Genomic DNA, 16,439 nt, shown 5'->3' with positions numbered 1-16,439 from the left:
AGCCAGATTGAAGAGTTACAAATGTGGGATTAGTGTTTTTGGTCCTCTATACTGCTTTTCTCAGAACAACGGCACTGCTGTCTATCACCTTTGCAGATATCTTCAACATTACTACTTAAATCCCTTTTCGTCAGACCACTACCCTAGGGATATGTATTCATTTTATGAGATGGGAAAACCCTTTAATTGAAGCTAAATAAGAAATATATTAAGTCATAATAGACAGTCTTTTAGGTGTGATGCCTGGGATAACATCCTATTTTCACAAAGGTGATGGCATTTTTCACTGTAGTTTTCAGAGTACTGTTTCCTTGCAGTGGCACTTCATGATGATGTCAGTACTAAATATTATCATAGTTTATGAAATAAAGCCCGCACAATCTATAGTCTCTTTCACCTTTATTCCATTACAAAGCCAGAAGAGAAGTCACATGTGAATATAGTAGAGGTGGGTACTAATTTGTTTACTTTATGGACCCCCACTTCTTGAGGGGGCAGGTAATCATAACTGTGCAGGAGGCTAGCCAGAAAATCAGTTATTGCCAGACCTTTCTGAAAACTTCTGAACCTAACAGTTTAGAAAGAAATCTATATGGCAAGAATGGTCTATAGTAGTAAGCCATAACATAGCCATTGATTTTTAAAAACATACAGGCATTTTACTCATGTACATACGAGTAGATCAATAGTCTTATTTGAGTTAATTAATTTTAAAATTTTAGTTAAAGACTGGGAATCTGGTAAATCTATTAGACAAGAAACTTTATTGACAAATAAATTACCCCTAAACCCCTTTAGATTAAATATTGAATGCTGAAATACATAAATGTATGATGAACCTAGTTGAACAAATGGTGTGTAGTTTGTTTATTTATTAACTAAAATAAGTTATTCAGGTTTATTATAATATACTCTGGAGAACAAATGACCACTGCAATATTGCAAAGTATGTTACATAAAGTAGCAGTCCAGTGATTTTTTTTTTTTTAATTCCCACTGTTACAAGTCCACCAATATATAAAATTTGACTAATATTACCTTGTTTGGTTGTTATTTTTTATTTGAAAATTCACGGTATACCTACTCTCAGTTAGGTCATGTGATGTCATGGTGATCCACTGAGAATAGCATGTCTTTATGTTCTCTGAAGTGGGGGAGGGGTCATCAGAGCTGCCTGTATGATGAAACTGCATGGACTGTACCAATGCAATTCTCCACAGGTAGAAAGCGGAATCTCCAAGTATAAATTCTAAAAAAAAAATTCTAAAATTTAAAAAAATTAAAAAAAAATAAAAAATAACAGCTATTGAACCCGTTCTACACCCGGGTGGCGAGCATTTTTATTGGTACGGCTCCATTTTTTTTAAGACTTTGGGTCTGTGAATTCGCATATATAGTGTCTTCAATAAAATGGCACCGGAGATCTCGGTATGTGCACATGCTGACTCCGGCACCATTTTATTGAAGTAATGTACTACAATGTCAACATAGCTGTGCTCATGCACCACCCATCCAGAAAATAGCGATGGGCAGTGCTTGAGCACTGCTATGTTGATTTTGAAGTACCTTACTTCAATAAAATGGCGCTAGAGTCAGCACGTGCACATACCGCTCTAACCGGCGCCATTTTATTGAAGACACTGTACATGTGAATTTGCAGACACACAGTGTCTTAAAAAAATGGTGCCAGATAGAGCGGTATGCACGTGCACTGACTCCGGCTCCATTTTATTGAAGTATTGTGCTACAAAATGAAAGGGATCCTGTCATCAGAAATAACACTATTAGCCTCCAGATATGCGGTTAATCTACAGGTTAACAGTGTTAAAATGCTGTCCAGCGCCTGCATGCAGCTGAACGCAACGGGAATAAAATGAACTTTATTCTCCCCGCCAGCATTCGGCTTCAGTCATGGGGTCGGGGGAGCAGTGGGTTCAGTCATTGGTCTGAGAATACAGAGCGGTGGCTGTAACCGCTCCCCCAGCACTGACAGACACTGGCTTTGCATTGAGGCCGGCTGTCTGTCACAGCCAGAGGCACTGTTACAGTGGCTGCTGTGTATTATCAGAGCAATGACTAAACCGGCGCCGCCTCAACCCCATGACTTTAAATGAATGCTCCCCTATCCTGGTATATGCTCCGCCATCATGATAAATGCTCCCCCATCTTGGTCCCCCATCCTGGTATATGCTCCCTTATTCTGGTATATGCTTCCCATCGTGGTATATGCTTCCCCATCCTGGTATACAGTGGTGGCCAAAAGTATTGGCACCCCTGCAATTCTGTCAGATAATGCTCAGTTTCTTCCTGAAAATGATTGCAATCACAAATTCTTTGGTATTATTATCTTCATTTAATTTGCTTGCAAGGAAAAAACACAAAAGAGAATGAAGCAAAAATCAAATCATTGATCATTTCACACAAAACTCCAAAAATGGGCCAGACAAAAGTATTGGCACCCTCAGCCTAATACTTGGCTGCACAACCTTTAGCCAAAATAACTGCGAACAACCGCTTCCGGTAACCATCAATGAGTTTATTACAATGCTCTGCTGGAATTGTAGACCATTCTTCTATGGCAAACTGCTCCAGGTCCCTGATATTTGAAGGGTGCCTTCTCCAAACTGCCATTTTGAGATCTCTCCACAGGTGTTCTATCGGATTCAGGTCTGGACTCATTGCTGGCCACCTTAGAAGTCTCCAGTGCTTTCTCTCAAACCATTTTATAGTGCTTTTGGAAGTGTGTTTTGGGTCATTGTCCTGCTGGAAGACCCATGACCTCTGAGGGAGACCCAGCTTTCTCACACTGGGCCTTACATTATGCTGCAAAATTTGTTGGTAGTCTTCAGACTTCATAATGCCATGCACACGGTCAAGCAGTCCAGTGCCAGAGGCAGCAAAGCAACCCCAAAACATTATGGAACCTCCGCCATGTTTGACTGTAGGGATCGTGTTCTTTTCTTTGAATGCCTCTTTTTTTTTCCTGTACACTCTATGTTGATGCTTTTTCCCAAAAAGCTCTACTTTTGTCTCATCTGACCAGAGAACATTCTTCCAAAACGTTTTAGGCTTTCTCAGGTAAGTTTTGGCAAACTCCAGCCTGGCTTTTTATGTCTCGGGGTAAGAAGTGGGGTCTTCCTGGGTATCCTACCATACAGTCCCTTTTCATTCAGACGCCGACGGATAGTACGGGTTGACACTGTTGTACCCTCAGACTGCAGGGCAGCTTGATCTTGTTTGGATGTTAGTCGAGGTTCTTTATCCACCATCCGCACAATCTTGCGTTGAAATCTCTCGTCAATTTTTCTTTTCCGTCCACATCTAGGGAGGTTAGCCACAGTGCCATGGGCTTTAAACTTCTTGATGACACTGCGCACGGAAGACACAGAAACATTCAGGTCTTTGGAGATGGACTTGTAGCCTTGAGATTGCTCATGCTTCCTCACAATTTGGTTTCTCAAGTCCTCAGACAGTTCTTTGGTCTTCTTTCTTTTCTCCATGCTCAATGTGGTACACACAAGGACACAGGACAGAGGTTGAGTCAACTTTAATCCATGTTAACTGGCTGCAAGTGTGATTTAGTTTTTGCCAACACCTGTTAGGTGCCACAGGTAAGTTACAGGTGCTGTTAATTACATGAATTAGAGAAGCATCACATGATTTTTCAAACAGTGCAAATACTTTTGTCCACCCCCTTTTTTAGGTTTGGTGTGGAATTATATCCAATTTGGCTTTAGGACAATTCTTTTTGTGTTTTTTCTTTGAAGACAAATTAAATGAAGATAATAATACCAAAGAATTTGTGATTGCAATCATTTTCAGGAAGAAACTGAGTATTATCTGACAGAATTGCAGGGGTGCCAATACTTTTGGCCACCACTGTATGCCCCCTCATCCTGAAATATGCTCCCTCATCCTGGAATATGCAACATTATCCTGAAATATGTTCCCCCTATCCTTGAATAAGCTTCACCATCCTGGTACATATTCCACTATCCTGGTATATGCTCCTCCATCCTGGTATATGCTCCCCCATCCTGGTATATTCTCCCACATCCTGGTAAATGCTCCCCCATCCTGGTATACGCTCCCCCATCCTGGTATATGCTCCCCCTATCCTAATGTATGCTAACCCATCCTGGTCCACCATGCTGGTATATGGTCACCCCATTGTGGATATGCACCCCCCATCCAGGTATATGCTCCCTCCATCGTGGTATATGCTCCCCCATGCTGGAATATGCTCTCCCATCCTGGGATATGCTTCCCAATCCTGAAATATGCTCCCCATTCTGGTATATGCTTCACCATCCTGGTCCCCCATCCTGGTATATGCTCCCTCATCCTGGTATATACTCTTCCATTCTGGAATATGCTTCCCCATCCTGGCATATGCTCCCTCCATCCTGGTCCCCCATCCTTGTATATGTTCCCTTATCCGGGTATATGCTCCCCCATCCTGGCATATGCTCCCCCATCCTGGTATATTCCCCCATACTGGAATATGCTCGCTCATCCTGGAATATGCTTCCCTATCCTAAAACATGCTCCCCACATCCTTATATATGCTCCCTCATCCTGGTGTATGCTCCCCCATCCTGGTGATTCATCCTGGTATAAGCTCCTCCATCCTAATATATGCTCCCCGATTTTGGAATATGCTCCCTGTCATAGTAATGCTCCCCCATCCTGGTATATGCTCCCCCATCCTCGAATATACTCCCCCCATCCTGGTATATGCTCTCCCATCCTGGTTCCCCATCCTGGTATATGCTCCCCCGATCCTGGTTCCCCATACTGGTATATCCTTCCCCATCCAGAAATATGCTCCCCCATCCTGGTATATGCTCTCCCATCCTGGTTCACCATCATGGTTTATGCTCCCCTCTCCAGGAATATGCTCCTCCATCCTGGAATATGCTCCCCCATCCTGGTGTATGCTCCTCCATCCTTCTATATGCTCCTCCATCCTGGTATATGCTCCCCCATCCTGGTAAATGCTCCCTCATCCTTTCTGCTATATGCTCCCCCATCCTGGTTCCCCATTCTGGTATATGCTCCCCCATCCTGGTATATGCTCCCCCATCATGGTCCCCCATCCTGGTATATTCTCCCCTATCCTCATATATTCTCTTCTATCCTGGTCCCACATCCTGGTATGTGCTCCAACATCTTGGTATATGCTCCCCCATCCTGGTATATGCCTCCTCATCCTGGTACATACTCCCCCATCCTGGTATATGCTCCCCTATCCTGGTTCCCAATCCTGGTATATGCTCCCCCACACAAGTCCCCCATCCTGGTATATGCTCCCCATCCTGGTATATGCTCCCCCATCCTGCCTGCGCTGCTGTTGTTCCATTCATTCATACAAAAAAGAACTCCTATGCACCTTTTCCCTGCTTCCCTGCAGCGCACTGTGTGCGTTATTTAAATAAAATGGAGCTGTAATCAGAGCGTGCTCATACCACATTGTCCGGTGCCATTTTGTTGAAGACACTGTGTGCAAATTTGTCTTCAATAAAATGGTGCTGGAGATCTCGCTATGCACAGGCGCAGTGCACATGCGCAGTCTGTAGAGGCTTCTGACAGAAGGACACATCCCTGGTTATATTCTAGATAATAATGACTCATTCCAAATGTTAGAGATTACAGTTCAGACTCCTGGTTGTGTACTTATAATCTTAGATAATTAAGATTATATAGAGAAGGCGAATCATAATGTTATCCCAACAGGTAGAGATTATATTGACTCTGTAGCTGCCATATGATGCTGTTCTGATACAGCATAGCATTTTGTAACTGAATGTAGAGGGAAAAAGTGCTGTATTAAATAGCACTATTTTAATACATATATATAATAATATAAATCGCAATAGTGGCTGAAGAGAAACAAATAGGAAACTGAGCTGCATGAAAGTAAGTACACAATATATAAAAGAAGTGCTGAGTCTAAGTTACCTAAAAGAGGATATTCATAATCTTACAATGTGGAAATATATATTTTTTTCATTAGTGATTTGTTTAAGGAAAATAATTAGATTTTTTCAATAATATAATTAAGCTACCCAATTACTGACTTCCTATTAGTTTAAGGATTTATAGCAATAAATCGCAGCAGCTAGAGGCATAGTTAAAGCACCGGTCTTATGATCATTCTTCAGGAGTGCACCACTCCCCTGCCTATTGGCTTTCTCCTTGCATGTCAGGTTAGGCTGTTTCAGATTGGGTGCGTTTTTTTTCTCACAGATTTGTGACAAAACTTGAAGCAAAATCTGATGTTAACAAAGTGAATGAGAAACCTGAAGTATTATGCACACTTTAAGCATTTTTGACTGGCAGATTTGGTGAAGAAAATAATCTGCAGCATGTCAATTCTCTGTGCGTTTTTGCCTGCATTTTTCATCCACTGAATGTACTGAAAAGATGCAGGGAAAAAAGCAGCAAAAACGCGTCAAAATCATGGCAAAAATGCAACATTTTGAGGTTGCGTTTTGCTGCCGATAGATGCAGAAACGTTGCAGAAATTTCTGCAATCAAATACTCAACATTCAGAAGGTTTTAGAGCAGTGTTAACATGTTCTAAAGCAAAGAGTTTGTAAGCATATGCTGCTAGTCTAGGAAACCAACTACTACTGATACACTGTGGAGGTAGTTAGTAACCTAGATAATGAGCAGTACACTATAGAATTAAAAACCTCTCCAAAAAACAGGTAGGAATTCTAATAAGAGGTTAATTGCAAAGTTTCTTGTTTTTACAAATAATTAGCAATTTTACCCATTTACCAAAATGAGAATAACTATTTTTGGTAAAGGGGAAAATATGCAAGCAAACTGTAACTATTGTAAAGTATGGAGTGACTGTTAGGCTGCACTAAACTGTACCATTGAACCTAATAGCAGTCATTGATCATAATTAAGAATTAACTCCATGCTATAGGTATGAAGCAGCCAATATATAAAAGAAGAAAAACCAGCTTACCCAAGCTCTAGGCACATGGAAGCACAGGATCCATAGGACCAAGTGTAAATACAACAAGGAAAAAAAGGTGTTGATCCAGCATCTTAGAAATTCGCTAAATTTATTAAAGAATAGAAAAAATTATAAAACATATCGTTTGCAAGATCAGCAATAACAGCTGTTATGCTGTTCTTGCAAACGATATGCTTTAAACCTTTTTCTATTCTTCAATAAATCTTGCAAATTTCTAAGAGGCAGGATCAACAACTTTTTTTTCTATGATGCAGCCAAGTAGCAATCAGTGTCAAAATAAATAGAGGGTAAGCTTCAAAGTTAGTCCCTTAAAGGGAACCTGTCACATGCTAGTTGATATGTACACTGCTCCAATAGCGTTGTTAGTGATGCAATGTGCATCACTAACAAGCTGTTTTTATGAAAATTGGTGGTAGTATAATGATGTTATAACGTTTTATATACTTTGTCTTACCTGCTCGTATTCAGTCATAGGGGAGTGATTCTAACATTCAGTCATAGGCAGTCGCCGCTTTCAGTTAGTGCAGGCACCGCCCATGATATTTGAATACTGCTCCTGGCAAGCACTAGGTTGGAGGGGCACATGCGCATTTGCACACGTCGGGCCTCTGGTCCAGCGCGTGCGCACTGAGGCTGTGTGATCTCCAGCTTCAGGGCGCACGCGCTGTGATCTGAGGCTCCCGGCGCATGCGCACTGAGGCTGTGTGATTACCAGCTTCAGTGCGCACGCGCTGTGACCTGTGGCTCCCGACGCATGCGCAGTCAATGTATCGTGCGCTCACCGCTGCAATGTCACTGCACATGCGGTCACTGCTAGATACAATAACTGCGCATGCGCCGAAAGCCACAGATCACAGCGCGTGCGCACTGAAGCTGGTAATCATACAGCCTCAGTGCGCATTCGCCGGAGCAATGGCCTGACGTGTGCAAATGCGCATGCGCGCCTCAAACCTAGCACTTGCCAGGAGCAGCTTTCAAATGTCATGGGCGGCGCCAGCACTAACTGAATGCGGCGACCGTCCATGACTGAATCTGAGAATCAAACCCAAGATTTTCATGAAAACAGCTTGTTAGTAATGCACATTGCATCACTAAAAATGTTATGGGGGCAGTGTACATAGCAACTAGGACGTGACAGGTTAACTTTAATAGTTTGTCATTAAATATAATTTTCAGACCATGTCTGTTCTATAATGTCTTCTTTTTAAAATCATGTCATCCTTAGAGCCAAAATTCTGTTCTAATTAATTTCTTATTTGCATTTATAGCTGTAATAGCTTTCTTTTTCTAATACTGAGATTCAATTGTCTTAAAAGATGAGCAAATAAACTCGAGCAGAATTGAAATCTTCTTGAATTTTACCCCCCAAAAAATCTGCCATTGCTAAAATGCATAGTTTTATTGCTACTTGCTTTCACATGGATTTGGCAAAATGATGGCCACTGACTACCATGTTTTTAACTATAATGGGCTGTCAAAAGGTTAAAAATATATAAAAATCCTTATCCCCACCTCATCCCTTACTTCTTTAGCCCCTCTGCTACTCACTGCCATCCATCCAGTCCTTGCCTCATCTGGTGATTTCCCACCACTTGTGCTAGAATCTTCAGGCCTTTTGCACTGTGCCAGACTTCTTGGTGTCATGGTGCCCAGATGGATTTTGTGCAGACGCGCATGCGCAGAACACTCCAGGATGCCATGACACCTGGAACTTCAACACAGTGAAAGAGGACCAAAGGTTCCAGTGTGAGCAGTGGGAAGTCAGCAGATGTAGCTAGGACCGGACGGGTGGCGATTGGTAGTGGAGGGTCTGGAGAGTTGAACGGAGGATGAGTCTAACAATGTTCCTTATTTTTCACATATTACATTTATAATGCGCTGGAGACCCAAAAGACCCTAGAGCATGCATAAAAATGGGCATTAAATTCACATATAATAGCTTCTCTGTGACTCAATTTCCCTAGGAAAAATTCAGAGAACAGGTGAATTTGAATTTTGCTTGATTCACTTATCTCTAACTCTTACATACACATCAGCTCTGATTCATCAAGATCAGTGATTTCTTGCGGACTTGATAAGGTGGTGTGATGGAGTCAGACACTCCTGATTCATGAAGAGGTGCTTGCCTCTTCATAAATCTGGAGCATCGGGCGAATTAATGAAGTAAGATTTATGGCATAAGAAACACCACAACTCATTAATTATATAAGCTGTGCCATGCCCCAGTCTCACCCAGCCAGTTTGACAGAGCTGGAAGAAACTGGCGTGAAAACTGCAAAAGTCTCAAACAGTTTACACAACTCCGAGTTGTGCCAAAATTTTCTGACTCTTTAAAGCAATGTATGTCTGAATTCTGGTAAATTGCTTTGATGATGTGGGTCCATAAAGTTTAATCATGCAACTCTCGTTGCTCATAGTGCCTAATTTGAATCTTTCGGGGAGCAGCTAGAAACCAATGGGTAGCTACTGACTATATTTTTTACTATTGTGCAATATTTATATTTTGCACTCTTATTTCCTCTTTTTAATCACATTTTATTTACATAATTTGAAGCTCTTAACTGATATAATATATTTATCACAGTTATTTATAAAGGATTCTTGAATATATCTAAATTTAAAAATGGAGTTCAAATTTTAACATTCACTTTGAAGTTCATTTTAAATTAAGTCAATATATTATTAGTAAGTAATAATTTGAAGCGATATCCTTTTGGTTTCTTTTAAGAGGTTTAAAGCTTATTGAATAACCTTTTTTAGATCTGTAAATGCTATTGTTAAGGTAAGGATTTTTTTCAGCTTGGTATAATTTAAGCTGCGCTGAACCTTGAACTTTGGTAGAAGTTGGACCTATACCAAACAATTTAACTACCTTTTCAGTTCCAGACTGTAATATATTCTTATTCTTATCATAAATTATCTTCAACTTCATTCTCACAATTTTGATATTACTTTTAGGTTAATACATGGACTTAAAAAATACTCACAAACTGTCTGCCTTTTAAAAATGAGGTGATGGTGCTGACAGTGTGTAGGCCTTGAAGATTTCTGTAAAACCACATTAGGAGTTTTACATTATTGTTATTGATCATAAGCAAATGAATAGAGAAATGTTATTGCGTGCAATACAAGGTCATAATTTTCCTGTCCTGTTCTTATTTGATCAATAACCATGATTTCTATAAATTTAGGAGGTTCTACAGAAGTTGAGTAGCTCATACTTCTTAAAATCTCATCACACTCCATTAAAAATGAACAAGAAATTATAGAAACTAGTAATTATAATATTACCTGCATTCAATATTTGCAGTAAACTTAAAAAAACAAAACATTTCGCCTTGATTATGAGCTAATTCTAGAAAAATAATGTTTATAACCCTATTAAACATAATTTGATCATATAATGTTTCTTACCTGATGACAAATTTCATGCACAATGACCATCGTGACATCCAATAAGTATGAAATAGAAGAAATGCTTTGGTCAAGAAGAATTCTTTGCTCCACAAATACACTTAATCCCCAGTTTTCCATTGCAGCATAAGGATGTTTCGGTACAGCTAATAAGTCTACAAAAGATAAATATTAACATGTTTCATCAAGATGAGTTTTATCATACTGAAGCCTGTAAGCACACAACACGCTGAGTTCTCATGCCTATGTGTTGTGCCTAGAACAATTTGTAGTTTTTCTAGCTGATTTAGAGAAAATAAATTACTATTTACATATATAAATTCTATGTATCTTCAGTTTTATGATATGAGAAAACATATTAGACATAAAAGCTGTGCAACAATAAACTGCAACCTATAGACACTGGCCTACTGTACAAATTCAGCCTCATATTACAGTATGTAACATTACCCATGAGAATACAGTAAAGCACAAGATGCTGCTTTATATACACATATTATAAGTTATTTAAATATACATAATGATATGATTAGTCTGAGGATCACTGTTATGTTTCTTAAGGAGAAAAAACAGGATAGATAACATAAGGAAAATTTATTTTGAACTTTGCACCATAGGATTTGATAAAACATGCACAGTGTTTAGCTCTAGTGATGAGCTAATTCATGGTTTCCCCAATTCTCTGATCATCAATTGACTCTTATTTCTCACATAAACACTTGTTCCACATTTAAGACAAAGAATCATGAAAAGAACATCGGTATTGAAGCCTCCTTTGTCTTAAATAATTGGAATATGGTTCTGAAAAATTAAGTTCACTGATCACCAAATCAGTACATTTTTCATTTTAGACACAAGCACAAAACAATGAGTCACACAAGTTAATACAATTTAAAAAACAGACATAGCATGCCTTGTGATGTAAATCTCAAGTATACTTAATTAAGCTCTATTACATTAATCTTTTAAATGAGACAGCAGATGTTCCAGGTCACAGTTGCATTGATTTTGCATTGACTGCATCTACTGGTTAAGTGTTATACCTGTTGCAAATTATGGCTAACTCTGAAGGGAAGGTACATAAAAGTCACAAAACATACAAGCAAATATGAGCTGACAATGTAGCTAAAACCCTGTATAATGGCTATCAACAATTACACATTTACACTAATGCTTTGCACTTTTGTTAACATTTGCCTTCAATAATTTCATCTGAAGTACAGTCTCACAACTCATATTTTCTTTCCATTTTTAAAGTAAGATAGTCACAATTATATAAAATTTGCAACATTTTTTTCCACTACAAAAATGAAAATAGGCAAGTAAAATGCATGTGTTTCAGATGCAATTATGTAAAGTAAATGCTAAAGAAGTTGCAAGTTAGTTGCATAAATGTCCTGCTGCTCATAGGCATTATTCAGATTTCAAACAGTCCATCAATTTCAAAGGCACTATATGTATTACGTGGCGTGCACTTTTTAATAAGTTAGGTACTATTCTCAGCAATTTTAATTGATCTGAAATATGCAATTTTTATCAAGTGTGGGCCATAATCTTCCAAATTTGGCTCTGTAAATATGACATCTTTGCAATGTAAGGTGTCTATGTTATTACCATAAAAAATAAGGATTTGACTAAGGGAAAAAGGAAAGTGCAATAGGGCATTATCCAGAATAAGGTAGTGATAAGAGACTGCTCCGCTCACATGGTGGGGTTGTGTGAGACACAACATTTAAATAGTATCAAACATCGTTCCAGCTGCTGCAGCTCCACTGGTTGGCATATACAATGTGGCAGTGAAGAGATAATGGATAACCTGCACTGCTGATGTGTATCTAATCAAGGAGTCAGAATCAGGCAAAGATATTGGTAGAGTTGTTTATTCTCTACACGTTTTGAAGTATTCCAACTTCTTCTATCCCTGAGGTTCTCTGGAAAAAGTTGAAATACTTGGAAACGCATACATAATAAATCACACTACCAATACTTTTGCCTCATTCTGACTCCTTGATCGTATACACACCAGCTATTTCTAAACTACCCACATATAAAAAATAAATCTTAAAAAAACTCTCATAATAGATCTAAATCTACTGATTTGTATATGGAAGTCACAATGACTTGAAGTTTAGAGGGGTTTTCCATGATCACAGTCAAAATCCCCATTGCTGGAGACATACTGCAAAAAGACACTAGTGAACGTTTGCTAATTTCCTGATCTCAGTTTGAATAATGTGATACTTTCATCCCAATCATTCACAGACGCCTTCTCTTCTAGACTGTGCAATGCAAGGAGTGTATTTAGCTAAAGTATGTCATTCATAAAGGAAGATAGATCCACACAGGCATACAGTCTGATTCCTCAATGCATGCTCTGTGCCTTATTTCCACTGTACCTGTGTGCAGCCTGATGCAGCTCAGAATTATGTATCAAGACAGTGAGGTGAAGTTGGGGGCTTATGAGAGGAGTTAGGAGGTGTGCTGGGTAAATCTGGAGCTGGCTGAGGATAATAATCTAAATATTCGTTGAGATATGTGGACTAGGAAAGAGGAAGCTAATCTGGAAATGCAGCATGTAAACAAGCAGCTATGACAGCAGTGGAATCAGGTTCTGCAGAGAATTAAAAGATTTCAAAACTTTTGGGGAGAGGTTGGGGAGGCTTTGTGGCATGGTTTAAAATGTTCAGAAATATATTTTAAAAATGTAAAATAGTGTCAAAAAACATCTTTAGTATTTTCAGGCCTATAATGGGGTTGTGTAAAATGCACTGCTCTTTGATAGGAATCTAGAAAAAAAAATAACTTTAGCTTTCTCTCTGAACAGATAATAAAACTTGCAAATTAAGAAACAGAAAGTAAAATAAAAATGTAAAATATTATCTGCAATAGAATGGGAAATTTAAGAATTACAATGTACATTTATGTGAAATATACATGTTAGAAAATGTTTATTGTTGTGTGTATATATTGCACATTTTACATTGTGTTATGTGTCTCCTGTTTGCTAATGTCCACTGTAGTTTCACAACTTTATATCATTAACTATATATTTTTAAGACACAACACATTTAGCTAAACTGCATTAGTACTGCTATATAAAATACTCAATAGCTACACAAATATATTAAAATTCTTACTATTAAGAATAATATATTTGAGGTTCTTGTCTTTATTAAATACCCAGTAAAACATGTCTCAGTACTCAGTGCCTACAATCTGATTTTAGTGCTAAGGACAATAAAAGCATATAGTGTAATAAATCCTTTCACATTTAGAGATGCTGTGATGCATTTATTACGATTTTTATTGCAAAGGTGAATACTTAAAAGTTTAGTGCATTTTCAAGATTCTTTCTCCATCAGAAAATTAAAATGCTATATATTGTAGAGGAATTCTGATTATACATACTTATTCTAATTTATGCAAAAAAATTTTATCCTATCTACATGAAGAGACTTAGTGATCTCATTTAAAAAGATTACTGCCTGACTGTTAAGGAGCATTTAACAATTCCACACTGTTGCATGCTAATATGACACATTTTGGAATTTAGTCTTGAATGAATGTCATGAGATTAATACACATTTTGATACCTATTACCATCTGAAGAAAACTGAAAATGAAGATAATTATTTTTTAATTTTTCTCTCTGGCAAATGCAGGAGTCTTATTAGACTTCTTGTTATAGGAGTTATCCAGGAATTTTATTATTTTTGCACATGGGGCTAAGAACTAATAGACAGGTAGCTGTTAAAGAGCTGTTAAAGAAACCTGTCAGCACTAAAGCCATGGCTGTAATGGCACTATAACACTTATTACTGTACCACTGATGGGTGTAGACCTACTGCGCCACGGGTGGACTTACCCTGCAGGGGAATGACTAAGTGTCTACCGTGTCTTCACTAGACTGTTTATACCGGCACCCCCTATGGTGAGGATAGGCTGGGCAGCTGGTAGAAACCAGGTATGACTCCAGGGCAGTCCCAGGGAATGCAGCAGCTGACCCATGGGTCAGAGCAGGTATACACAAGGTACAGAGGGACGAGACAGAAGTGTAGTCAGACAATGGTTCAAGGTATGGGCAGGCAGAACAAGTTCATGATATGTAGCCAAGGTCAAAATGTCAGCTCAGTGCACAAAAATAAGCCCTCACCCAGCCCCAGATCCCAAAAAATAAAGTGGCTACAGGTCTCTGAAAATGCCCATTTTTTTTTCTTACAAACTCTGGATTTTTTACCACTTAAATAAAAATAACCTATACATGTTTTCTATCTGCATACTCACATTGACTTGGAGAATCATAGTGACAGTTTTATCATTTAGTGGACATGGTAAAAAAAACAAAAACAAACAATTGTGGAATTGCACTTCGTTTGCAATTTCACCGCACTTGGAATTTTCTTCCTGTTTTCCAGTACACTATATGGTAAAATAAATTGTGTCATTCAAAAGTACAACTCATCCTGCAAAAAAACAAGCCCTCATATGGCCATATTGATGGAAAAATAAAAAAGTTATGGCTTTGGGAAGAAGGAGAGCAAAATACAAAACAACGCAAAAATGGAAAATCGCAAGTTCCTGAAGGAGTTAAGGCTCCATATCCCACCATCCACTACTGCTTTGAACATGAGACTATCATCATTTTATGGACAATCATCTTGGCTATCGCATACATACATTTGACTTACAACTATTTAGTATATAATTAGTTATGCAGATTCTTATCATGTCACTGAATTGCTACTGTTTTGCTCCTGGTGGTGGAAAAATCTTTTTATTCCTTTATACTACAAAATACAATGTTCTCACATTATGTAATAGCTCATTTTGTTATTATGTTGATTCCCAAGCGATATGTCACTGGTACAAATCGAGGAGCAGGCATGAAGAAGATTTCTCAAGAAAAGAGAAACACCATCATCCAGCTGATCGATAGCAGTTTCTCGGCCAAGAAAATTGCCAAGATTACCAACATATGACATACTGCACACCGAATCCACATCTTTCCCTGCACATGACGTCTGATTTAATTAGCCATCATGTGCCTCTAACAGCCAAGGATGGAGTAGTGCTCTGCCCACAGCTGTCAACTCTGAAATCCCACTGTCAATCTATGACATCAGAATTTAGCATACGTCGACAGGGATGCCCATTGTTCTACACTCCTACGCATGCCCATGATGTGATCGCAGGGAGTTGATGGGTTGTCATGACAGGCTCTGCTAAAGTCTCCTGTGCTTCTCATTATGATCCTTCTGTGAAAGCCAGCCCATGGCCGGCATTCATAGAAGATTGTGATTTTCACTATACATAGCAGTGCTTATGCACTGTTATGTATAGCATAAGCGATCAGATGATCACAGCTTCAAGTCCCATAAGGGGAATATTGAATACAGTAAAAAGTTTAAAAAAGTTTTTAAAAATATGAAAATAATAAATAAAATACAAAAGTTCAAATCACCCCCCTTTTGACCCATTAAAATAAAGCAATTAAAAAAATAAAAATACATGGTATCACTGCATTCATAAAAGTTTGATCTATCAAAATGTAAAATAAATTAATCTGATCGGTAAACGGTGAATTGAAAAGAAAATCAAAACTCTAGAATTACATTTTTTGGGCCACCACAATAGGCAATCAAAACTTTGTATCTATCCCCAAATGGTAAAAAAGTAAGCCTCACACAGCCCATATCCCAAAAAATAAAAACATTACGGTTCTCGGAAAATGGCAACAAAAGTAAGATTTTTTTCTTACAAATTTCCACATTTTTTTCACCACTTAAATAAAAAAAAACTGTACATGTTTAGTATCTGCGTACTCGTACTGACCTGGAGAATCATATTGCCAGGTCAGTTTTACCATATAGGGAACATAGTAAATAAAAAGCTCAAAAATAATTGTGAAATTGCACTTTATTCCAATTTCAATGCAATTTTTTTCAGTTTTTATTCACTCTATGTGGTAGAATTAATGGTGTTATTCAAAAGTACAATTTGTCCCACAAAAAAAAAAAAAGCTCAAACAGCT

At 38.4% G+C, this 16,439-nt stretch overlaps 1 protein-coding gene across 1 annotated transcript in view; it reads right to left on the bottom strand.

Annotated features, from left to right (window-relative positions):
* Positions 1 to 16,439, bottom strand: part of TRHDE (thyrotropin releasing hormone degrading enzyme) — a 1,416,750-nt gene that overhangs the window by 792,337 nt on the left and 607,974 nt on the right. The window contains exon 4 of the mRNA XM_073651798.1: positions 10,409 to 10,563. Coding sequence (XP_073507899.1) covers positions 10,409 to 10,563 — 155 coding nt within the window. The remainder of the gene's footprint in view (positions 1 to 10,408; positions 10,564 to 16,439) is intronic.

This window comes from Phyllobates terribilis, unplaced genomic scaffold (genome assembly GCF_046119375.1).
Source record: "Phyllobates terribilis strain yellow unplaced genomic scaffold, ASM4611937v1 Scaffold_11__3_contigs__length_659146591, whole genome shotgun sequence".
NCBI lineage: Eukaryota > Metazoa > Chordata > Amphibia > Anura > Dendrobatidae > Phyllobates > Phyllobates terribilis.
This window is presented reverse-complemented; position numbering and strand designations above follow the sequence as displayed.